General features: G+C 38.4%; 1 protein-coding gene across 4 annotated transcripts in view; it reads right to left on the reverse strand.

Annotated features, from left to right (window-relative positions):
* LOC149167161 (protein TIC 20-I, chloroplastic-like) overlaps nt 1–18722 on the reverse strand; it is a 58492-nt gene extending 39770 nt beyond the window's left edge. Inside the window, exons 1-6 of one of the 4 annotated variants that reach the window (XM_089432894.1) lie at nt 18369–18722; nt 17962–18128; nt 17190–17239; nt 16990–17094; nt 16830–16872; nt 16646–16743 (exon numbers count right to left, since the gene is read on the reverse strand). In XM_089432894.1, the coding sequence (XP_089289020.1) occupies nt 16646–16743; nt 16830–16872; nt 16990–17094; nt 17190–17239; nt 17962–17982 (317 nt within the window). In that variant the 5' untranslated portion in view covers nt 17983–18128; nt 18369–18722. Of the gene's footprint in view, nt 1–16645; nt 16744–16829; nt 16895–16989; nt 17095–17189; nt 17240–17961; nt 18129–18368 lie in introns of all 4 variants that reach the window. The other 3 variants (XM_089432891.1, XM_089432892.1, XM_089432893.1) reach the window with 3 other exon arrangements.
* Between the last annotated feature and the right edge of the window lie 8661 nt (nt 18723–27383).

Below are 27383 nucleotides of genomic sequence, written 5' to 3' on the forward strand. Positions count from 1 at the left end.
TCAAGGGGGATATCGAGGTCTCCAACATAGTGGTCCTCGTCTCTAAATTATAAAAATGAAAATAATAACGATAAGATCTCAAAAGTAACATTTCATTCCATGCAAATTTATATTTGTGCAATCCAGTGGAAACATTATAATCTTGACAATCGTCAAAACTATTACGTCTACTGAAATTTGAATGGTATATGAAATTCCAATTTCTTCGTATCAATGTTATTAGAACCGTTGACTGAACGGGTAGGCCCTTTGAATTGGGAGCCAATGAGAGCCGGACCGAAACCAGTATAAAAAAGACCAAAAAACTGGTCAACCAAAAATACATCAAATATTCAAATTTCAAAGAAAAGCATATATTAATGTGCATCCATATCATTCCAAACCATTTATACACATATAAACAAAATTTCTCATTTCTATAACGTCTAAGGGTTCACATAACCAAAAATAACACCTAGTGCAATTCATCTTTGAATCAAAAATACAACAAATAGGCTCTAGATGGCCTCTAGCATCCATAAAAAATCGTGCTACAACAAAATACCTACATATCATCAAAATCATTGCCTATATTGGGATCTTTGTCATCAATATCACCCTATATGCATTAAAATAAGATAGAAAAAACTTAGCATGTCAAGTCAATATTTTGTTTAAGTGATGGATATATTTTTAGTAGGCTCATGATAGAAGAGTTCAACAGTCAATGCCACCAACATCCCAAGTACATAGAGAGTTTGGTGCTCTTGATTAAGAGCTAGTTCAAAAGCCTCATTCATGACAAAATCCAATGGAAAAGTTGCATCCCCCCAATCCTAAAATCGTGAAAACTATTAAGTCTGTTGAAAATAGTAGCAAGAAAGGTCCTTTGGCTTGTGCCTTAGTCAAAGAGACCAAGAAGCAGTTTTCCTTATCATGCAGTGATAGAGTATAGGGCAGTGTAACACTAATCAGAGGCAGCGGAATGTAAGATAGAAGGCTTACAGAGAAGAAAAATTAAGAATTAAGAGAGAACACAATCTCATCAAAGAGACAAATTTTAGAAACACTGATACATTAACAAAGAAGAATGAAATCACACTTCTATTACACAAGACACACCTTGGCCTTGCTTGTATTGCGCAGGCCGAGGCAAGATTACAAATTTATAGATGCAAGACGAGTTCTAGATTTCTCCTCATGTGAAATTCATGGTTGCACATTGAAGCCAGCAAATCAATCATAGTGGGCGACAGTCAATGCGTTAGGTTTGGCGTCGGTTAGTTGTCGGTTGTGGACAGCAAGGTTGGTGGAGAAGTCGGTGTCGACATCTTTCAATTCGGCTTGAGACTTAACATTCTCCCACTTGAAGCAGAATGAAGAATCCTGAATCAAGTCACACCGAGTCCGACCATGCCTCTACATAACTCATGTTTATTTCTGGGTAAAATATTAGTGAGCATATCAGCAGGGTTCTTATCTGTACGGATCTTTTCCAAGGATAATTGTCCTTCCTCCGACACATGTCAGATCCAATGGTACCTTAAAGTTAATGTGCTTGGCTTTTGAGTGAAACATTGGGCTTTTCACCAAATGAATGGCGCTCTGACTATCACAATATAGAACATACTTGTCTTGTTGTATTCCTATCTCTCCTAGGAATCATTGCATCCACAACATCTCCTTATAAGCTTTTGTTGCAGCTATGTACTCTGCCTCTGTTGTAGAGAGAGCTACTATTCTTTGTAGCCTTGAAACCCATGATATTGCTGCACCTGCAAAAGTATACAAATAACTTGTAGTGGACTTTCTGTTTTCCATATCTGCATCTTTAAATCCTTCAAGTGCAGTCTTATTATGACCAAAACATAAACAGTAATGAATAGTACCCTTGAGATACCTCAAAATCCATTTTACTACTTGTCAATGTTGTTTGCCTAGATTGGCAAGGAACCTACTCACTACTCCCACTAAATATGCAATGTTTGGTCATGTACATATCATGGCATACATCAAGTTGCCAACTGTTGAAGCATAAGGAATCTTGCTCATTTCTTCCTTCTCCTTGTCATCACTAGGACATAACTTAGTACTCAGCTTGAAGTGGGCTACAAAGGCTGTACCAACTGGCTTGGCATCCTTCATATTAAACCTGTCAAGAACCTTTTTGACATATTTTTCTTGTGACAACCACAACCTTTTGTTTTCCTATCACACATGATCCTCATGTCCAATATTTGTTGTGTTGGACCCAAATCCTTCATTGCAAATTTGTTGCCCAAATATTTCTTCAACCTATTGATCATATTCTTATCATGCCCAACAATTAACATGTCATCCACATATAACAATAATATGATATACTTTTGTTAAAATTGACAACTAGGATTGTGGCATTAAATACCTTTTTTCAAGAGGACCAAAATCAACCTAAAGATCACCAAATTTGGATGAGGGGAAATATTTATTTATTTAAAAGGAAATTATTCAAGTCATAATTTTATTAAGGCGAGAAAATTGAAAATTTGAAATTCAAATTTACCTCCAAGTGTTAAGGTCAACTTCACCTCCATAAGGACAAATCATCCTATATATACAGGAATCCTCCATCCTCATTTAGATCATCCAAGGAGCAATCACATGAAGATATATCCTTCTGAAATATGCGCAGGACTGAGGCATTGGGTCCAAGGCTGGAAGAAGGGTCTTTTGGCATCTTTTGAGATGGTTTTTGTTGCAGGTTATTCTATTGAGGAGGCCGCACATTTCAAAGGTGAGTAAGGCTGGTTCTGTGGACAATTAGTACTTTATTTGTTTTCCGTTCTGGGCTGGAGGGATTCTCTGTATTACATAAATGAGTTAGACCTTGTTTGGAGGGTAGAGAGACCTAATGAAGGCCTATTATCCTAGCCGCAGCCACACAGAGATCAGCGCAAGTCATTGGAGGATGATTTCCCTTTGAAGTCAAGCTCAGACCTCTTGTTGTAGCATGACCGCAGGTTGTATGATGCCTTGAAGAAGATCCCAAGGTTAACCTGTGTGTGGAGAAGGTCTAGACAGGACAATGAAGAGGAGCAGTCGGAAGGGAACCACAGTTCTTGGAGCAGTAGTTAGGGTTGTCGGTGTGGCCTAACCAGAGCTCAAATTTGCACAGAACCCTAGGACAAAAAGCCCTATCCAGACCTCACTTCAGGAAGGTGCCTAAAACAACATGCCAAAATTACAGTTGGGCCATTTACTTGTTTAGCGCTGCAATATTAGAATTGGCAAATCATGTTGACTTTAAGTTATTGTACTCTCTCTGCTGAACATCTGATATTAATAATAAGAAGATTTGATCAAGGGTTTTCCCCATCTTGGGATTTTTCCCTGGCTTGAGCCATATACTTGTGTTCTCTTGTCTTGGCTTCTCTTCTGCATCTTTTGTCCACATTCTTTCTTCAGTTACTGTCATGATAATAATGTCTTTTGTGTCTACTATGGAAAATTGGGCTAATATGGATCTCTGAAGTAACTGTCCTCTACAAAGAACATATTAATCTCAAAATTTAAAAACTTTCCTTGATCATACATTTTGTTATAGACACAATGGTCAGCTTCCAACCTGTGAAAACCATGTTCCAACATGAATGAATCAAATTTCTTATACCATTGTCCAGGTGCCTGTTTCAACCCATAGAGGCTCTTCTTCAACCTGCAAAATAGGTCTTCTTTTCCTTTTTCTATGAAGCCTTTTCGTTGCTTCATATAAATTTCTTCCTCTAATTCACCATGAAGGAAAGCAGCTTTTACATCTAATTGTTCACAGTCTAAGTCTAAAGCGACAACAAGACCAAGAATGACTCTAATGGATGACATTTTGACAACAGGTGAGAAAATTTGAGGGAAGTCAATACCTTCTTTTTGGGCAAATCCCTTCACCACCAAACTTGCTTTATACCTCTCCTTATTTTCGTCACCTTCATGCTTAATCCTATCAACCCATTTGTCTTATAAAGACTTTCTACCCTTTGGGAGCTTTAACAACTCCCAAGTTTTATTTTCTAGCAAAGAGTTCATTTCTTCCTCCATTGCATTCTTCCATTCTTTGTTGTGCTCAACTTCACAAGCCTCTTGAAAACAATTAGGTTCACCTTCATTAGTCAGAAACAAAAAACAAAAAAAAACAAAAAAAGTTTAAAAGGAGGATACCTTTGTGAAGGCTTATAAGTTATGAGGCCTAGAATATTTGCAAACTAACTGTGGTGGTGCATTATCAGGTTGAATCTCCTGTAAAGGTTCTGGCAAGATTCCTTCTTCTTGGTGTTCATAATTTTCCACTTGTTGTCCTTCCTGCTCTTGAATTTGTTGTCCATTTTATTGCATTGGTGAGGATGTTTTCACACTACTCTTCAGACTTGTCAATAACTTTCTTGACCTCCAACTCATCTGCAGACCTCTTAAACATTTCTAACTCATTAAATATAACATCCCTACTTCTAATAATTTTATGTTTGACTGGATCCCATAAACAATAACCAAATTCTTCATCTGCATATCCCAGAAAAATGCATTTCATAGATTTATCATCTAGCTTAGTTCTATTTTGTTTGGGAATATGTACAAATGCTTCAAATCTAAAGATTTTCAAATGAGAATAATTCAACTTCTTACCAATCCAAACTTCTTCAGGGATGTCGGCATCTAAGAATGTAGTTGGAGATCGATTTATAAGATAGCAAGTTGTCCTTACAGCTTCTGCCCAAAAATGCTTCTCCAAACTAGAATTTGACAACATACTCCTCACTTTCTCCATAATGGTGCGATTCATCCTTTCTACAACACCATTCTATTCAGGAGCACTAGGCACAGTCTTCTCATGCTTTATGCCAAACTTATTACAGTATTCCTTGAATGCATTTGAGCAATATTCTCCACCCTTATTTGTTCTTATGCACTTGAGTAATTTGTTAGTCTCTCTTTCAACAGCAGCATGGAATTTTTGAAATATTTCAAAGACTTCAATTTTACTTTTCATAGGGTAGGCCCAAACCTTCATGGATGCATCATCTATAAATGTTACAAAATATGATGCTCCTCCTAATGACTTGATGTTAACAAGCCCAAACACATCTGAATGCATCAATTCTAACAATTTTTCCTTTCTGTCATGGCCACCTCTAAGGAATGAAGCCCTTCTTTGTCTACCATATATACAATACTCACAAAGATCAAGATTATAGGATTTCAAACCTGGCAGTAAATTTTTACCAACAAGGATTTTTAAGCCCCTCTCACTCATGTGACCCAAGTGCTTATGCCACAGATCTATTGAATTTCCTTCTTTTGTGACAGCAACCAAATCTAATTTTCCTATCATTGCCTTCAATGTATATAATGTTTCTATCTTGGGTCCTCTAGCCACGACCAATGTTCCTTTGCTAATTTTCCCGCCTCCTTTTCCAAATCTTGTGGAATAGCCTTCATCATCCAACCGTCCCATAGAGATCAAACTCATGCACATTTCTAGTACATGTCTGACCTGTTTCAACAATATATCTTGGCCATCCGTCATCTTGATATGGACATCTCTCACTCCAACGATACTGCAAAAATTATTATTCCACAAATGCACTCTACAATAATCACCAGGATTATATGCAACAAAACTATCTTTGCATGGGGTTACATGGTGAGATGCCCTAGAGTCAAGGATCCAATCAAAGCTACTACCGAGCCAACACCGACTCAACCGAGCCAGATTAAGCAAATGTCTGGTCGAGTTCGCTCGGTGGCCGAAACAGAACGGTTGGTCGGGTTGTTATCAAGCCAGTCGAGCCAGTCATCGACTTGGCTGACTCGGTAACAACTCGGTCGACTCGGTAATAACCCAGCCAGCTCGGTAACAACTTGGTCAACTTAGTAACAACCCGGTCGGCTCGGCTCTTTGAAAAAAATTCTAAAGCACATTTGTCAAAAGTTGTTTCACCTCCTACATATCAACATTTGGGTTGTTGTCTATTGCATATTTATAGCCCTAAAGTAATCTATCACTGTGAGAAAGTTTTGAAAATTACAAGGCCGAAGTATGGTTATCCTAGTGGCATGAATTAGAAAACTGAAACAATGCATTGAGCCATACAATGTTTTTAAAAAGGCAAACGTTCTGGCAATGGACTAATAGTTACATATTTACCTCTGACTGTTCTGGAGCTTGACCAGAATTAAATCAAGCGTTTTGAGACTTCATTAGGGGCAAATTTCTTGTAATCATCTCCAACAGTCTAGGTAGAAGCATAAAACAGGTTGTCTTGTAGCAAGAGCACAAATTTGAAGACATTTGTTGATTAGTTCATTGGCTTATCTTTTGGGAAGCTATGATTGGTTGCAGAGAATTGGTATTATTGTTGTTGTAGTCTAGTGATTGTCCTTGATCTGAGGCAGAAAAGAACCCTGGCATTGGTGGCTAAGTATGAACTTTGTATTGGATAGTGCACTAGTTGCCATTTTGATATAATGGATATATTCATGAGCCTACTTTGATCATATATTGTCTTCTCTCTATATTCTAAAGCTTTATGTTTGGAAACATGAATGAAAATCTTTAAAATCATGTTTTTTATAAAAAAAAAAATATTTAATGTATTTTTTACAACAACCGAGTCATTGAAATCAAATCGGTCGAGTCGATACCGAGTCCGAGTCCAAGTCGGAGTCAACCCTCAGCCGTTTCCAAACCGGAGTCGAAGTTTTCAAACATTCATATAAACATGCATCTTGTAGTGAAACAATAAACAACACATCACCATTTGTGACTACAGCAGTAGTCTCGCCCTCATTTGTGCTGGATGACTTGTGATTTGTACTGGTCAATCTCAAATCCTTTTGTCCTTTCTTCAAGACTCGACATACATTCTTCATGTGCCCGAGTTTGCCACAATGAAAGCAAATGAGCCAGCCCCTCCTTGATTTCGATCAGCCTCTCAATCTTGATCGCCCTTTTCGGCCTCGATCAATTCTCCTACCACGATCAACTACACCTAGAGCTTCTCCTCCCTGATTTTCCGCAATTGACTTGTGTCGCAATTCCTCATTCATTAAATTGTTGCTGACATCATCAAACTTCAGGGTCCCTGTAGGTGCTGAAGTGCTCATAACTACAATTAATTTTCCCAGTTGTCTAGCATAGAACACATTAACAAGATAGCTATAATTTCATCATCTAGAATGATTTTAACAAAGGCATATTGACTAGCAATAATATTGAATTCATTCAAGTGCTCAACAACTGAAGCACCCTCCTCCATCTTGAGATTATAGAGCTTCTTCATCAAGAACACTTTGTTTGATGTCGTGTTCTTCTCATATAGATCATGGAACTTCTTCCATAATCCTTTTGTCATATTTTCTCCAACCACATTGAAATATATATTCTTTGCTAGAGAGTGGTGGATTGTTGCAATCGCCTTTCTTTCTAGCTCTTCATCCGTCATCAATGAGGGTTTCTTTGTTGTGCCCTCAATCGGCAAATACTAATCTTTTAAAATAAGTATATCCTCCATCTGTGATTTCCATAGGGCAAAATTAGCCCCACTCAACTTCTCCATGTCAATTAATGTTGTTGTCTCCATTCTCAATAAAATTCACACCCACAAAAACAAAATTCCACTTACAAAATAAAACTTATTACACCTTTTTAAAATAAAGCACCAAAAACGAACCTCCTTTCATGAAATTTTTAATATTTTTCACCTAAACAATGATTACTACAATGATTTTATTCCTTTTAAAGTGTCAAAACTTAACAAAATTGAACTTATATAATTATATATGTTTCATAATAATTATAAAACATGCAACGAATACATTTCTCTTCTGAATAATGTTAAACACAAAACCCCAAATGAAATATGAAAAAGGCATTTAGCCCTATTGCGGCATGCCTAAATAAATATCGTATCTTTCCGGCCTAGACACTCTGCTGAAACTTGCTCACGACTTTCAGGCCTGGACACTCTGACGAAACTCTACCCACGATGTAGGATTTAATGTACAACCTCAACGGGTGACTCCAACAATCGCACAAGCACCCCCTTCAAACTGGCCACAACTTGGTTGGTCATATCCCAAAATCCACAGGAAGGTTTTCAACGATCCTGAGATTTCATACTCTGCTAACTGCACAAGCAGACTCTGGCATTTACTCAGCAGTCAAAGCATATCTATTATCGCCCCAAAGCTAGTGGTAAAACTGGTTCACAGGACCGCGAATTTCTTCAAGTGGCAGCGAGGAAGCAGAGTCTGGGGCACAATTAACCACAAAAAACAATCGAAGAGCTTGCTGCTTACTAGCTCTGATGCCAGTTGATAAAGTATGGGGCAACATAACACTAATCAGAGGCAACAAAATGCAATATAGTGGGCTTCCAGAGAAGGAAAATTAAGAATTCAGAGACAGCACAATCTCATCAAAGAGACCAGATTTTAGAAACACTGATACATTAATAATGAAGAATGAAATCACACTTCTATTACACAGGATAGGCCTTGGCCTTGCTTGGATTGCTCAAGCAGAGGCAAGATTACAAATTTATCGATGCGAGAAGAGTTCTAGATTTCTCCTCGTGAAATTCATGGCTGCACAGTGAAGTCAGAAAGTCAATCACGGTGGCTGTCAATTGTGGACGGCAAGGTTGGTGGAGAAGTCGATGCCAACATCTTTCAATTCGACTCACATTTAACATGCAGGAGTTCTTAAAAGTTAGGACGAGTTCCTAAAATTTAGGACAAGCTCCTAAAATTTAGAACAAATTCCTAAATATTAAGGTGAGTTCCTACTAATTAGAACAATTCATGAAGCAATTTGACTTATGAGTGGAAATAGAAGGCTTAGTTTGTTGTCTTCTAGTGCAAGTTATTTTTGGGAAAAGACAAACGAGTGAGTCTCAAATTCTAATTTGAAGCAGGACAAGTTGCATGAGTTAGTTAACTCATCAATCACTAGTTACATCGTAAGGCATTCCCCTTCAAATGAACTCCCCTCCCGTCTTCGTTGTCTTCACTATGCTTCGTCTGATCTAATGTTAGACGATCCAAATGTCCACCATTGGATCCACTGCCTGTCTGAATTGTTAGTCGACTCCTTCATTTACGTTGCCTTAACTAACTAACTCATTAATTGGATTATCATATCAACCGCACTTAACATGATTTCGTGATATGCATTATCATATCAATCGCCCTTAGATTCAGAAAACGATTTTCTTGTTTTTCTTTGAGACAGTTTGCTTTCCCTTGAGCAGATCTTCTTTGTGGAAGATAGTGCATTTCTTGTTCAAAACGTTTGTTTGGCGCTCTTTGATGTTGTCGATCGAAGAAGATGATGGCTTGATGTGGAATTCATTAACAAGGAGCAGCTTCATGATTTCTACTTTCAAATCTCTGCTCAAAGTGTTAATTCTCATCTACAAATTTTCTTTGACATGTAAGATAATTTTGTCATTTTTAGCAGTGTAGATGCAGATACAAGAATTAAAGATATTTCCCTTCATCTAAAAGATTCGTGTCGGCCTTGGAATTTTCTCAAGTTTTTTTCTATTAAGGCTTTGACATTGTCACTGAACTTGCAATTTTGATTGTTCTAAGCAACAATTTCTTTTACTCTGTCTGGGATGCTACAAGTGGAATGTTTTTGTTATCCTTGATCCTAGCAAATTTAGGTCTTAGGTGAAATGAGCAGGTCCCACTGAGTTAACTAGACTATATTCTAGAAAAGTACTGTAAAAATATACATATATATGTATAAACATATATCCTTTATGCAAGTCACATTTAACTTGAGTCCATAAATATATACAGTACCAAGAAAAACAGAAACATTCCGAGTCACAATACAGGATAGAAAAAGAACAAAGATAGGTGTAAAAACAGGTCGACCTCCCAACAAAATGTGGCGTTGCTCTTCACAACATTGATGGGAGACTGTTGCGGCCTTGCTCTTCACAACATCGATGGGAGACTGTTGGATCCCGTGACTGCAAGCCCACCATTCGTCGTTGAGCTTCCACTAGTTTTAAGGGCCCCTTGGGACCCTCTTTGTACTCAAATAGCTGTTACAGTATGAGCAGTTATAACTACTTTCCCTTCCGCAGGCCCACCATTCGTGGTTGAGCTTCCACCAATTTTCAGGCCCCTTGGGACCTCTTTGTACTCGAACAATCATTACAGTACGAGTAGTTATAACTATTTTCCTTTATCGAACAGTTGAACCTCTTTCAATCGTCTAACACATAATCATATGGTCCACAATAATGATAGGTGGGCAAGAGGAGAGTTGATTTCAAAGGGGAACGCCTTACAGCGTAATTACCCCATACAAAAAATTATAAAATCTTTTTGAATTTTCTATTCTTTCGACACTCTTTTGCACCTCTCGATGAAATTGCTAGTGTAATATAAAGGAACATAAATCATAAGTAATGAAATGAACATAAAATCATAAGTAACGAAGAGCCCGCAAGTATAATATTTTTTGAAATATTTCTATTGTATTCTGCGTATATTAATGTTTAGGCATATCATGACCAAAGCATCGTGAAGGTATGTGTTAAATGTCAATGACACTCTAGACTCTTCACAGTTGCGACCCATCCAACCTCCATGTGGCATTCGATTGAACCTTTTGTAGAAATTTTGAATAATATGACACATATTCACAGAGATTATCCTGATTATACACTTATAAGCGGAACATGCATAATACATAACCTCCTCTATGTTGATCATCAATTTACAGAGGTAGAAACATTCACAGGTGTACATAGAAGCATCAATCACACATATCAACACAATATTTATCCCGGGGAAAGCATCTCGCTAAAAACCCCAACTATCTGTATATCATATTGATTGAATCATGTAACATTACAAAGTACAATGCTTATCACAAGCAATCCAGTACCAGCTCCACCCGTTACACACAATACAGCTCAGATTTGATCTCCAAATCTATTCCGCTGCTTGCCTGCCTCCACAGCTCAATACCTGCTCAAGAATTGATGAGAATGGTTTACCAAACTCGTATTTCACCTGCAAAGAATCACTCACACTGTGTTGGACGTGAGCACAGGCTACAATTCTTGGTATTGGCCAATTCATTGGCATACTCAATCCCTCTGATTGTGCAAATCATCATGCACAACTATAGTCACAACTGATAGCAATCTGATCCTCTAACACCTGTCCCTGCTGAACTGAACATGCACTGACATGCAACTGAGTTAACTGATGTATTCTATAGTTGCATTATGAGTTAATAACTTGTGAATTAATTAATAACTAATTCACCCAACTCATCTCCAGTGTATTTGTCAGTTAGACTAAATACAACCAGTTTAACAAAGCTAAACTAAACACAATTCCATCAACTGCACCTCCAGTCCACTAAACTCAACTCACTTGAGTTCTAACTGAAGTCCTGCATGCAAACATTAGTCATCCCATAGGTAACCACGTATTTCCTTCTGGGATCTTCATGTACCACATCCGTAGCTCATCCTGAGGTGCTCCAAGAGAATAAGATCAAGTTTATAGTCCAAATATTATTATGAGACAATAGTATTTGACTTTTCTATTTTTGACAGCCAGTTTAAAAATAGACTTTGATCACTCATACTGTGGTCACCCATACTGTGGTCACCCATACTGTGATCATCCCTGCTGGGATCAAAAATAGAACTTGCGCCATAATTTGCCTGCGGGCCCACTTAGTGAAGGAGACTCTTTTCACTAAGCTCCATCATCTTGTTGCATTCTCAACAAGCATTTCTTGTTGCACACTTTTCAACACCTTTAAACAGATCCAAGTATGCCAACGTGGTAACGACCCACCCTTACTCCTTCGAGCAGTCTCATTCGCTTCCTCTCTCGTTCTAAGAATGGTTTTGCGACTTTCGAACAATCTTCAAACCCTAAGTGACTATTTCTCGCCTAAAATCTCAGGTTCTCTTCTGCTTAATGTACTATATGGTAGACTATTAAGGCTGGAGGATTATTGACAAAATCACCGCACCTTAATCCTTTCCAGCTCATGATATGTTTCATATTGAGTCGAGGGTTTGAGTTTTTCCCTTCGTATGCAACTTTTTTCTCCAATCAGCATACATTACTCTTCTCGCGGCAGCTTAAGTTATTTGGGATTTGTTATTGTAGCACCAGTCCTAGATTCTTTCAAGAAAATTCAATTGGAACGAGTTCGTTCAATCATTGCTTAGCCAGGCTTGTTTAACGCTCTCCTCCTTTACAGGGTAAGCTATACGCTTCTTAAGTTGAATTACTTGCATTGCCGAGTTCTTTTACTTTTATATGTTTTTCATTCAACTTTGTCTTCTTGCATTACAGGGTAAGACGACTCAATTTGGATCCCTCACTTTTCTTTTTTCCAGGTTACCTTCTATTAACCTGGAAACCTGGAAACTGTGTAGGTTCCCTTCTATTAACACTAACGTAAAACTGGAGACCAGTCACCTGTATGCTCCCTGGAATCCAATCGAGGGTTCAGAGAGAGCCCAAAAAAATAAACCATAGTTGGAATTGCCAATGGTAAAGATTGAGACCTATCTAACCAAATGGGTGAAAGAACCTCCGTTGGTTCGGGGAAATGCCAGAGACCAGTCACCTGTATGCTCCCTGCAATCCAATCGAGGGTTCAGAGAGAGCCCAGAAAAACAGACCATAGCATTAATTGACAATGGTAAAGATTGAGACCTGTCTAACCAAATGGGTGAAAGAACCTGCGTTGGTTCACCTGGTTAACGTGGGGAAATGTCAAAACAACAAAGCCGTCAACGCCAAGTTGCAGAGCTCGGCCATGAGGAGCAATGGAGAGCAAATGAGCCAAACTGAGGGCACGACTTCCCACGTTTGATACCCTAACTGATTGTGGAAGAAGGTGGACCATCGGATTAGCTCCGGAAAAGACAACGGTTCAGATGTACCCAGCGGTCCACCCAGATGTATTTGAGTAGCTCGAGGAACATGATACGGACACTTACAATCTATTCGAATATAAACAATATACACTTACGGTAAATGTGTTCCCCTTTGAAAACGACTTCCCTGGCTGCCACTGTGTCTCTGTCTGCACCATTGGATCAAATGTTAAACGACTAAAATGTTTTAGGCCATTAGATCAATAACCTCCCTCATTTACACAAATAACTATCAAAAAATAACTAAATTTCTAAACCCTATGAATCTCTCTTCTACCACGTTATTATATATCGGGTCAAAACAACCATCAGAGAGACACTAAGACACGGAGAACCTCTTCATAGACATTGAGGTTGCACTTAACCAATGTTGTCATGGTCGCCAATCATGTGGAAGAGGAGAAGGATGCAGAGGAGAGAGTCGCATACCTTTCAGAAACTTGCAACATCTGCCATCCAAGACTACTGATTATTAACATGAATAGTAATTGATGTCTATAGTTGTACATGTAGGAAGTTGTTGTCATTATATTGAGTAATGTATATCTATTTCTTCTTGAAAATGAGTGTTGGTGTGAGGTCGACCAGAGACTTAGACCAAGGTATTAATAAACAAGATAAGATAATTATATTTATGTCTAACTAATGACCACAAAGTAGGTCAAAGGGACTGTTGAGTACACTGATATATATGCAAAGCAGGAGAACCAAACAGTCTCCTATAAAAGATACAATGCATGAAGTAAATCAAAGTCTGGCCAGAGCGGAGAAGATGAGAAGATCCAGGACCTCATAGGCCTGAGGATCAAACCCATCTCTCCTAACATCTAAGGCTTAATGAATAACGCTGAAGAAACTCAACAATGTGTGTTGGCCCGATGAAGAGTCAATGGCAAGTGCAGATTGTCCACTAAATCGTGTCTTGGGGGACCTACTCTATCTCCCAGGAGCGGATCTGAGACAGAACTGCTGCTGAGATCTCGTGTGGCAGGGTGAGGTCCCACGGATCCTCACTGATCTGGAGTCTGGATACGTACTAGTATCAATCGATCTCTTGGTGCCCCTGTCTGAAGGTAGTACCCTAAAAAATGTCGTGATCCTCTGTGTGGGGTCTGGTCTGATGGGAGGCTGAAGAATATGCGCTCGGAACCTAAGAGCCTCCTGCATATATAGGGCCAAACATCTCTGATCGAGGTACCTGAAAAAGTCGGCGAGGGTCCGAGAATCTCTAAACAAGCAATGAAACCTTCCTCTGATCTCATAGTAGACAGGGCATCCAAGGATGAAGTGCACCTCAGTCTCCACTTCCTGTAAATGACATACCTGGCAAAGTCTGTCTAGTCTATCCACCTAGTGGTCTGTCTATACCCGAAGCTTATGAGAACCTACTCTAAACTAGCCTAGAGGAATGCGAAGAGCATGCATCCAGTGGTGAAACATATACTGGGGTCGAACAATGAGCCCGTCTCTCAACTCCAAGAAGTGCTCAACATAGAAGGCCATCTTTGGGCGCAACCCTCCTGAAGGATTGACCCAGGTGACCTGGATGAACTACCTGTAGATGTCCTCCCTCATGATCTTGTTTAGCTCTTGTCTAGTAGGTTAAAGGTGACCAGGAGCATCTAAGGAATATCGGGAAGGGGGGAGACCATCCAATTGAATTCCCACTGACTCTAAGAGGTTTGAAACTCCTGTAAACCAACATCTGGCTCGGCCCAAGGGAGTAGAACGGGCAATAGTCTCAGAAGAGCAATATGCCAAGTAAGGATAACGGTCCCTACTCTTTATCGAGTCTGCCAAGCCCTAGACACGATGCAAGAATGAAACCAATTTGAAGACCGTCTCAAGCCGAAAGGGCTGAGCTCCAAACTCTGCAAGGATGATGTGCTGCGGCACTATCAGTTTGCACCTAATGATGCGGCGAAGAAGAAGAATCTGGACTCTCTCCGCTGAAGCCCAGTCTGACTCAAGTAAAGACAGTCCCCAAATCTCTGAGCCATATAGAACAGTCAAACGAATCAAGGTGTCCATGAGGCTCATCTTGGACGAGATGTTCTGGAAGTGATGTCGAAAGCACTGCCTCTCGAGAAGGGCTAAGGATCCATATCCTTCATTGATCTGAGGTTGAAGCGCTGGTCGCAAACTAAAGCGGGGACTTGAAAATTGCACCCCCAAGTAAGTATATGTGATGGTGATCTCAATCTCCTCCCCTCTGAATAGAAAGTGAAGGTCTGAGGTTTTCTTCACCCCATTGAAGATCATAACCTTGGTTTTACCCGGGTTGACCATCAACTGTTAATGGTCAAAAAACAGAGCTAAGGCATCCAGCTGCCTCTGTAATCCTTCTGGGGATGAGGAGAGGAGGACCACGTCGTCAGTAAAGAGTAGAATAGATATCAAAACGTAAGAAATGTTGTGTGAATTAAATGATTTCCAAACCATAATAGAAACAAGCAGAAACGCGATGTGAAAATAATGATGTAAATAACTCGAAATATTTGTAAAAGAAAGTTCACGCATCACTGTAACCGCGCACCAAAAGAATACAATAATAAAATCATTATATGTATTCCAAAATTATTATGTCAAAATCCTAAAGTTATCTGATGAGATGCCAATTCGACCCACATCGAAATCATAGTTGCACCAGTTCAAAATAAAATTACAACAAAAACCCTCTCTTAACAAGTGTTGACCATAGCAGCAAGAACTAAAGTTATCTGTTGAGATACCAATTCGACCCATGTCGAAATCATAGCTTTACCAGTTCAAAATAAAACTACAACAGAAACCCTCTCTTAACATGTCTTGACCATAGTAGCAAGAAGCATACTCCCACAGTAATAAAAATATCAGAGATACACAGTATATTTCTCAAATGAAGATCCTTAACAATTAGTTCGAGGCCTCAAAGGTTGCTTAACCATTTAAAGAAAAATGCTAACAATTGAATCTTAAAAAGGAAAGACAAGTAACAGAGGGTTTTCCTCTCAAACCTGTTGGGGTTTTTCCTCTAATAACAAGATACGGTGACTCTAATAATAGGACACGGTGAATCTGGAGAATTTCCTTCTCAATCAGAGGCCACAAGAGAAATAACCACACCTGTCATATCAGAAGAGCAACTGTATTAGCTGGGTAGTCAGAGAAAGCCTGAAATAACCCAGATAACCTTCGTGCATGCATACTTATACACCATTAACAAAGAAATGTAAGCGGGGTATTGAGGATGCATCAGGAAAATATATAAAGCGACTATCGAGCAGAGAAGACTGTGAACCTCACATGTAATAAATAACTTGTTTGCAAAATGAAACCCTGGGCGAAAGAAAACCTAGGTACAAAACCCCAAGTTGATACTCATGTTCGGATTTAAAAAAATGTGAGAGGGTTGACTCCATGCACAAGTAACAAAGGGTTTTCCTCTCAACCATGTTGGGGTTTTTCCTCGAATAACAGGACACTGTGTATATGGAGAATTTCCTTCTCAATCAGAGACCGCAGAGAAATAACCACACGTGGCATATCAAAAGAGCATATGTATTCGCTGGGTAGTGGGAGGAAACTTGAAATAACCCGGACAACCTTCGTGCATGCGTACATGTACACCATTAACAAAGAAATGTAAGCAAGGTATTGAGGACGGATCAAGAAAATATATAAAGCAACTGTTCGGCAGACAGGACTGTGAACATCACCTGTAACAAATAACCTGTGTGCAGAACGAAACACCGGACGGAAGAAAATTTGTGTACAAAACCCCAAGTCGATACTCATGCCTCAGACTAAAGAAAACCTGTGTAAAAAAACCCAAGTCAATAGTCATGCTCAGATTAAGAACAACACTGGAGGGTTGACTCTAAGCAGGGTTAAGATGCCCACCGGTGTTGAGGCTCTGGGCACTAGACCTACTCCAGCTTTTGAACTGAACATAAACGAGAACCATTCTTGAGCATTCCATAGGTCAGGTTAGATTAATTGAGCAAAATCTAGAGTAATCAGTTAAAAACCCAAAAGAGGATGTATAAAACAATGAACTTACCCGAGTAACCAAATCACTGATGATATCTCAAAACGAGACTCTGAGAAAGCAAACCCGTGCAGATTGTCGCAAGCAAACCCTCGTTGATCCTCGCAAGCAAGAAAACTAAATCAAATGGATAAATAAGTTAAAGAAATAGAACTTAAAATTTTAGTTGAAGTTATAATTAAATAATATATATAATTATTAAAGATATTTACGCCGTAAGGCGTTTCCCTTTGAAATGAATTTCCCCAACCGCCGCCGTGTCCTATTGTTCACCGTGGATTTGTGGTGTTAGATGATTGAACGAATTTTGATTGTTGATCCAAAACTAAAATAAAACTGAAATAAGTTATGAATAACAGAAAAAAGGTTAATGAAGAAGCATGTTCCCTCCATGGAGAAGCTTCTCAGTTCGACTCAAAGATTGTTCTCATTTTGAAATCTCGGCTGCTTGTGGTAATCACATTGGAGCGCCCATATTTTCCCAGATCCTTCTTTGAAGAGCCCAATGGAAATGGCTGATACAAACAGACAGCACAGGATACTCGTTTTACTTGTCTTTTTCATTCTATTTCTCAGTACTGCTAGCGCGATTCGATCCCTCGATGCAGCTTTTCCCATTCGTTCATTTGTGCGAGTGTAATTGCATATATTTTGTTGTTTGCAAACATCCTTTTTTATTTATTGTCAAGGTTATAAGAAATTTCTGTTATTCACCACTTTTGATCTATTAAAAAATATTGTTATGGGATCTAAATCTAAAGCAAATTTAATGAGAACATAATTCTTTCTTCTTTCTATAAGAAAATGAGAACATAATTACTGTAAAAGAGAAACAAATTCTCTGCGTCTATGTAAAGCTTTTAACATGAGGAAAACTAAAGTAAAATTTCTGTGACAATTCTTTGTTTAAAATAAACAGTTTGTGTTCATATGAAAAGAACCTGTCTCTGTTCACATGAAGTGATACTAGTAAAAAAACGAAACCTTGTAATTTAGTCCTGACATATCAAACAGGCCCCGTAACTAAATGTCAAAACCCTCGGTTGGAATGGCTGAGGAAGTGTGCTAAGCCTTTCGGCACCCATGCTGAGCCAAAGAGTGACATGCCGAAAGACCAAAAATGTAATATTAATACTCGTAGGCAAAACAAACTGCAGCGTAACAGAGCAATAGAGTTTCCAAGAGAGAAAATTAGCCAGTAAATGATATAAATTGTGGCTGCTTACAAGTCTGTGAAATAGATAGGAAAACTGTGGGAAGCTGCGACCAGTAAAACAGTAGAATGTGAAAGGAAATAATGAGTAAAATACAGAGAACAGACTCATATTGTATTTAGCGGAAACAGAAAAGAGGACCATCATAAGAAAACCCTGTTAACGCAGAAAATATACCTGTTAAATGAACCCTGAACAATAATCAGCTTCTGAGTGGATATGGTGTCAAAGCGGACGCGTTTACTTTGGATTTCCAAGTTGAAGAGGTCGTCGGAACCCGCTATGAGCTTACTGTCCCGCTATGAGCTTACTGTCGACAGAGGAGTTTGCAGAGGAAAACCCTACCATTGCAAACCCCGGAAATGAATGACTGAAGCAAAGGTTAGGTCAGTTGATTACGGAAAACCACCGCAGGCAGCCGATGACCGTGCGATGAAGGAGCATCAAGATCGACGGCTGCAACACCTCCAGATGGCGCCTACGAAAGTTCTGGAACCTTGGGGGCTAGTTAGCCACCAACATTCAAATATTGTGGTTACTATATAGTTACATGTCCATACAACCTTGCTCCGTTTAATATTAATTGGCCATGTAACCTTTGCCTTCGGAAATATCATAATGTACAAGATAACAAACAGATTAATGCAAAGAGCGAAATGTTAAAATTGTGTTAATTGCATTTTTAATTTAATTTTTTTTTTTTGTCTTTCTATAATGACTATGGTGTAATAAATGTGATAATTTGTAATTTAATGTATCTAAGTTATTGTAGTATGTGTCGCTAATCAATGCCAACTGTGTGTTTATTTCAAAATGATTTAATGTATCTAACATCATCTACAATATAATCTGAAAGATAACCCATCGATCATAACAAACCATAATAGTTAGATTCTTTTAATGTCTTAAAAAAAACAATGGATGCAACTTTGCGAGAGAAAATTGGCATTACCACAGTGATATAAATCATAGCATATATATATATATATATATATATATATATATTGAGTATGTACTATAGAGATTTATTTATCTCAATGATAACTTGAGATTCTTGAGATTCTTATCCCACACTGCATACAATTTCAGTGTATGTAAATGAAAAATTAATAGATCAATTTAATCTTAATTTCGACGGATTTGATTACCTATTCTTCCCCCCTCTATGCTATTCTTCCCCACTCTATGCCTTACGATGTTTCTTTTACAACATAAGGTGCAAATGCTAGTTATTTCATATGTAAAGAAAAATGGTTGATTGTGTTAAGAATCTCTAATCATGAACCTTTAATAATTCCTCCTCATCGACCAACCCTTGCATTAGCCTAAATAATATCAAAACATTATTTAACTTTCAAAGATAAGATAGTGAAACATGGATGAATTTAACTAATCCCAAATTTGGTCATTTCAATTTTTATGTTTTCGTTCTTGAGTTAAATTTACATTACTATTTCTACTTCAATTCTTGTACATTTCTTTCTCATAAAATATTAAAAAGAAACAACAACAACAACAAAAAAAATTAATACCTAATATTTTAAATCAAATGGATAAATGAGTTAAATAAATAGAACTTAAAAATTTAGTTGAAGTTATAATTAAATAATATATATAATTATTAAAGATATTTACGTCGTAAGGCGTTCCCCTCTGAGGAGAAGTCCCTCCCATGCCACTTGTGCTGTTGTGGGACATTGATTTTAGTGTTAGACGATTAAAATAACCTCTACAATCGGATTGAAGAAGACCGGTATTGTCAGTTACCGAAAATCAATATTATTAGTTACTGAAGAAGAAGATCGGTATTGTCAATTAAAATCTGGATTGATGGTAAGTCACATGGGCTATGCCCAGGTAGACCGAAGTTCAAATCTCATTGAGTACATTGACCTGCTGTGGTGGCGGCTAGAGGGGCGGATTCCCCTTTCCCGTGAGTCTGCTCTTGCTAAAATCATAGAGACTTAGTATACCCGACTTGCAGGTGGTTGGTTATGCTCTTGGTGTTATAGTGGCAGCGTTGAGGTTTGATCCTGGGTCTCTCTTAGATTAGGCCAGGCAGTTACCGATTCACCATGTTGTAAAAAAAAAAAATCTGGAAGGAGCCTCTTCCTTGCATTTGGGAGCGCCTTGTTGCCCGTGGTGTTGCAGGAAGACTGTCCTGGGATTACAGCCTTGAGCGTGAGAATGTACATTCTCACGCAAATTGAATTAAACATCAACAATATTTTTTAGGATCTAAACGATTAAGAAAAACCAATGAATCATTCAATTCAAAGGTGATCTATAAGATACAGACCAACACATGAAAAACAACCGATGGTTATCATTCCAAATCGAACGACGTTGGAGTCTATCAGAAAGGTGCTAATGCAAACAAAATTACAGATCATGGAAAATGTATTTGGAAATTTGAAAACGCAACTGTTTAGCCATCGTTTGAAGGTAATGCAGGGAGGCTAGAAGCCGCCTTTTGTTTTTTGAAAAAAAACCCTCAATTCCCCTGTTTCTTGAAAATATTTTTGTTGCTCATCTTCAGACTTAAATGAACTACAATCGACAGCAAAGGCCATCTAATCTAATGATTTCACATGCTTACAGGTATTCTTCAAGGTAGGCCTTCTTACATTTATGCTCATCAGTAGGGTTGATTTACCAGGCAGACTTGGTCCACAATCGTGCGAATCCAGAGTATCGCCTCTGCGTCCATAAGTAAGCCTACATAAAAATGTGATTTATCCACTCAGATGGAAGTGCGGTGCCTCCAACCCTGTCCAAACCACATTATTCTTTATAATATATGCAAGTTGGCAAAGGGTTTGGGATTGACCAGAACAACTCCATGGACGAAGTGGTCATCTTCCTTCTTAATCGGACAGGGGAAGTGTATATGGAGATGCTTTTCTTGAGATCTTGTGCTCTCATTCAATCGGAATAAGTTCTGGCTGAATCCAAAGAAAAGAAATAAGAAGGCACGAAAGTGAGGAGCATGAAAGGATTTTTCATGACATTACTACTCAAGGAAATATAGCAGAGAAATCATATATTTTTACTATGTAGTGATTTACAATAGAGCTTTAGTTAATTTGTTGGAGATAGTAAGCCAAGTAATATTTACATTAGTGTTAGATAACTCACTAGAAATGATTAAGCCAAGTTCTGGTTCTAAATTGTGTGTGTAATATTGCAATTATTATAGAAAATTTCTTAATTGATCGTATAAAACTTTTGCAAATCTGGTATATGCCATGAGCTGTAACCCTTGAAAGAACAAAGAGTATGGGGGAAGGGTCTCCGGCTTTGCAAGGAGGTTCAAGTAATGTAACCGGAGGAAAAAAAACTGTTTCTCAAGCAGTCATAATAAAATATGACACGCTGGAAGCAAAACGAAATCCACTCCTGTATCGCCTACAGGAAAGACGCAACTATTTAGCCATCGTTTGAAGGTAATGTAGCAAGGCTAGAAGCCGCTTTTGTTTTTTTGAAAAAAACCCTCAATTCCCCTGTTTCTTGAAAATATTTTTGTTGCTCATCTTCAGACTTCAATGAACTACAATCGACAACAAAGGCCATCTAATCTAATGATTTCACATGCTTACAAGTATTCTTCAAGGTAGGGCTTCTTACATTTCCGCTCATGAGTAGGGTTGATTTAGCGAGCAGATTTGGTCCACAATCATGTGAATCCAGAGTATCGCCTCTGCGTCCGTAAGTAAGCCTACATAAAAATGTGATTTATCCACTCAAATGGAGATGCGGTGCCTCCAACCCTTCCAAACCACATTATTCTTTATAAAATACACAAGTTGGCCAAGGGTTTGGGATTGACCGGAACAACTCCAGGGACGAAGTGGTCATCTTCCTTCTTGATCGGACGGGGGAAGGCTATATGGAGATGCTTTTCTTGAGATCTTGTGCTCTCATTCAATCGAAATAAGTTCTGGCTGAATCCAAAAGAAAAGAAATAAGAAGTCACGAAAGTGAGGAGCATGAAAGGATTTTTCATCACATTACTCCTCAGGGAAATATAGCAAAGAAATCATATATTTTTACTACGTAGTGATTTACAATAGAGCTTTAGTTAATTTGTTGGAGATAGTAAGCCAAGTAATTTACATTATACTGTTAGATAACTCACTAGAAATGATTAAGCCAAGTTCTGGTTCTAAATTGTATGTGTGTAATATTGCAATTATTACAGAAAGCATCTTAATTGATTGTATAAAACCTTTGTAAATATGGTATATGCCGAGAACTGTAACCCTTGAAAGAATAGACAGTATGGGGGAAGGGCCTCCGACTTTGCAGGGAGATTCAAGTAATGTAACCAGAGGAAAAAAAAAACTGTTTCTGAAGCAGTCATAATAAAATATGACACGCTGGAAGTAGAACGAAAACCAGTCCTGTATCACCTACAGGAAAGACGCAACTATTTTGCCATCGTTTGAAGGTAATGCAAGGAGGCTAGAAGCCACTTTTGTTTTTTGAAAAAAAACCCTCAATTCCCCTGTTTCTTGAAAATATTTTTGTTGCTCATCTTCAAACTTCAATGAACTACAATTGACAGCAGAGGCCATCTAATCTAATGATTTCACATGCTTAGAAGTATTCTTCAAGGTAGGTCTTCTTACATTTCCGCTCATGAATAGGGTTGATTTAGCGGGAAGATTTGGTCCACAATCATGTGAATCCAGAGTATCACCTCTACGTCTGTAAGTAATCCTACATAAAAATGTGATTTATCCGCTCAGATGGAAGTGCGGTGCCTCCAACCCTGTCCAAACCACATTATTCTTTATAAAATATGCAAGTTGGCAAAGGGTTTGGGATTGACCGGAACAACTCCAGGGATGAAGTGGTCATCTTCCTTCTTGATCAGATGGGGGAAGGGTATATGGAGAGATGCTTTTCTTGAGATCTTGTGCTCTCATTCGATCACAATAAGTTCTGGCTGAATCCAAAAGAAAACAAGTAAGAAGGCACGAAAGTGAGGAGCATGAAAGGGTTTTTCATGACATTACTCCGCAGGGAAATATAGCAGAGAAATCATATATTTTTACTACGTAGTGATTTACAATAGAGCTTTAATTAATTTGTTGGAGATAATAAGCTAAATAATTTACATTATAGTGTTAGATAACTCACTGGAAATGATTAAGCCAAGTTCTGGTTCTAAATTGTGTGTGTGTAATATTGCCATTATTACAGAAAATTTCTTAATTGATTGTATAAAACTTTTGCAAATCTAGTATATGCCGAGAACTGTAACCTTGAAAGAACAGACAGTATGGGGGAAGGGTCTCCAACTTTGTAGGGAGGTTCAAGTAATGTAACCAAAGGGGAAAAAAAGTTTCTGTAGCAACCATAATAAAATATGACACGCTGGAAGCAAAACGAAAACCACTCCTGTATCACCTACAGTAAATACGCAATTGTTTAGCCATCGTTTGAAGGTAATGCAAGGAGGCTAGAAGTCGCTTTTGTTTTTTGAAAAAAAACCCTCGATTCCCCTATTTCTTGAAAATATTTTTGTTGCTCATCTTCAGAATTCAATGAACTACAATCGACAGCAGAGGCCATCTAATCTAATGATTTCACATGCTTACAACTATTCTTCAAGGTAGGGCTTCTTACATTTCCGCTCATGAGTAGGGTTGATTTAGCGGGCATATTTGGTCCACAATTGTGTGAATCCAGAGTATCACCTCTATGTCCGTAAGTAAGCCTACATAAAAATGTGATTTATCCGCTCAGATGTAAGTGTGGTGCCTCCAACCGTGTCCAAACCACATTATTCTTTATAAAATAAACAAGTTGGCAAAGGGTTTGGGATTGACCGAAACAAATCCAGGGACGAAGTGGTCATCTTCCTTCTTGATCGAACGGGGGAAGGGTATATGGAGATGCTTTTCTTGAGATCTTGTGCTCTCATTCAATCGGAATAAGTTATGGCTGAATCCAAAAGAAAAGAAATAAAAAGGCACGAAAGTGAGGAGCATGAAAGGATTTTTCATGACATTACTCCTCAGGGAAATATAGAAGAGAAATCATATATTTTTACTGCGTAGTGATTTACAATAGAGCTTTAGTTAATTTGCTGGAGATAGTAAGCGAAGTAATTTACATTATAGTGTTAGATAACTCACTGGAAATGATTAAGCCAAGTTCTAGTTCTAAATTGTGTGTGTGTAATATTGCAATTATTACAGAAAAATTTTTAATTGATTGTATAAAACTTTTGCAAATCTAGTATATGCCGAGAACTGTAACCTTGAAAGAACAGACAATATGGGGGAAGGGTCTCTGACTTTGCAGGGAGGTTCAAGTAATGTAACCAAAGGGGAAAAAAAGTTTCTGAATCAGTCATAATAAAATATGACACGCTAGAAGCAAAACGAAAACCACTCATGTATCACCTACAGGAAATACGCAACTGTTTAGCCATCGTTTGAAGGTAATGCAAGGAGGCTAGAAGTCGCTTTTGTTTTTGAAAAAAAAACCCTTGATTCCCCTGTTTCTTGAAAATATATTTGTTGCTCATCTTCAGAATTCAATGAACTACAATCGACAGCAGAGGCCATCTAATCTAATGATTTCACATGCTTACAACTATTCTTCAAGGTAGGGCTTCTTACATTTCCGCTCATGAGTAGGGTTGATTTAGCGGGCAGATTTGGTCCACAATCGTGTGAATCCAGAGTATCGCCTTTGCGTCCATAAGTAAGCCTACATAAAAATGTGATTTATCCACTTAGATGGAAGTGCGGTGCCTCCAACCCTGTCCAAACCACATTATTCTTTATAAAATACGCAAGTTGGCAAAGGGTTTGGGATTGACCGGAACAACTCCAGGGACGAAGTGGTCATCTTCCTTCTTGATCGGACGGGGGAAGGGTATATGGAGATGATTTTCTTGAGATCTTGTGCTCTCATTCAATCGGAATAAGTTCGGGTTGAATCCAAAAGAAAAGAAATAAGAAGGCACGAAGGTGAGGAGCATGAAAGGATTTTTCATGACATTACTCCTTAGGGAAATATAGCAGAGAAATCATATATTTTTACTGTGTAGTGATTTACAATAGAGCTATAGCTAATTTGTTGGAGATAGTAAGCCAAGTAATTTACATTATAGTGTTAGATAACTCACTGGAAATGATTAAGCCAAGTTCTGGTTCTAAATTGTGTGTGTAATATTGCAATTATTACATAAAATTTCTTAATTGATTGTATAAAACTTTTGCAAATCTGGTATATGTCGAGAACTGTAACCCTTGAAAGAACAAATAGTATTGGGGAAGGGTCTCCGGCTTTGCAAGGAGGTTCAAGTAATGTAACCGGAGGGAAAAAATCTATTTATGAAGCAGTCATAATAAAATATGACACGCTAGAAGCAGAATGAAAACTAGTCCTGTATCATCTACAGGAAAAACGCAATTGTTTAGCAATCGTTTGAAGGTAATGCAGGGAGGCTAGAACCCGCTTTTGTTTTTTGAAAAAAAAACCCTCAATTCCCCTGTTTCTTGAAAATATTTTTGTTGCTCATCTTTAGACTTCAATGAACTACAATCGACAACAGAGGCCATCTAATCTAATGATTTCACATGCTTACAGGTATTCTTCAAGGTAGGGCTTCTTACATTTCCGCTCATGAGTAGGGTTGATTTAGAGGGCAGATTTGGTCCACAATCGTGTGAATCCAGAGTATCGCCTCTGCGTCCGTAAGCAAGCCTACATAAAAATGTGATTTATCTGCTCAGATGGAAGTGTGGTGCCTCCAACCCTATCCAAGCCACATTATTCTTTATAAAATACGCAAGTTGGCAAAGGGTTTGGGATTGACCAGAACAACTCTAGGGACAAAGTGCTCATCTTCCTTCTTGATTGGACGGGGGAAGGGTATATGGAGATGCTTTTCTTGAGATCTTGTGCTCTCATTCAATCGGAACAAGTTCTGGCTGAATCCAAAAGAAAAGAAATAAGAAGGCATGAAAGTGAGGAGCATGGAAGGATTTTTCATGACATTACTCCTAAAGGAAATATAGCAGAGAAATCATATATTTTTACTGCGTAGTGATTTACAATAGAGCTTTAGATAATTTGTTGGAGATAGTAAGCCAAGTAATTTACATTATAGTGTTAGATAACTCACTGGAAATGATTAAGCCAAGTTCTGGTTCTAAATTGTGTGTGTGTAATATTGCAATTATTACAGAAAATTTCTTAATTGATTGTATAAAACTTTTGCAAATATGGTATATGTTGAGTGTTAGTGTCGGTCTTGAAAGCCCTCCATCAGTGATCAAAGCTCTTTGCATTTGCATTAGTAGGTGTCTCATCAGTGTCAAAGTTTGCATCCCGTTAGGCATGCCATAACCCTGATGGAGGAGCTGGTCTATTTATACCCCTCTTGGCTTTGCTGGATCAGGTCATATCAGTTATTGAGCTTTTCAAGCTTGTCTTGTTTTGTCTTAAGGTCAAAAGTCCTAGGTCTAGGGTTTTGGTCATTTGTCTCAGCAAGGTCATGTCTTTGAAAGTCCTTGAGTGCCCAGCAAGCCAGAGGGAGGTTTGTAAACATGTTTCTTTGATATTTTCATCATGTACAGTTCATTTCTAACCTTGGATTTAAAAACTCTGTTTTTTAAAGCCAAGGTCATGTTAAATTTTTGTAAAAAGAATGAAATTCCAAAAAGTCTTCAAAAAGGCAGCAATAACCCTGGTCCCCTTGCCATAGTCCTTCAGATGATCTACCTGCAAAAAGAGTCAAAGCAAAGCACTCAAAAAGTCAAATTCAGAGTAAAGGAAACCAAGAAATCAGTGTTTTAAAAAGTGTCAAAAATAAACTTTAAAAAGTGGGTTTATGGATGAAATTTTTTCAAATGGAGTTTATAAAAGGTCATATTCCCTCCTTTCACTCTCATTGTGCATTCTAAAGCTTGCAAGAGAGGTTTTGAGAGAGTGATAGGCGAAAGGAGCAAAATCACAGTGATTTCAGGCAGCAAGGTGGTGCGCGACCCGTTGAAGGTGGTGCGCGACCTGTTGGGCGGTGCGCGACCCGTCCAGAACCTTTCCACAGTGCAAAATTACTACGGGCGCGACCCGTTGGGAGGCCTGCGCGACCCGTTGAGCTGTTTGCCTCCAAACTTCAAACAAATTCCTCCATCTCCCTTCAACTCATCTCAATCGGTCGAGGTA

This window comes from Pinus tabuliformis, chromosome 5_1 (assembly GCF_031772625.1).
Source record: "Pinus tabuliformis cultivar Carrire ecotype Pingquan chromosome 5_1, CPIR1, whole genome shotgun sequence".
NCBI lineage: Eukaryota > Viridiplantae > Streptophyta > Pinopsida > Pinales > Pinaceae > Pinus > Pinus tabuliformis.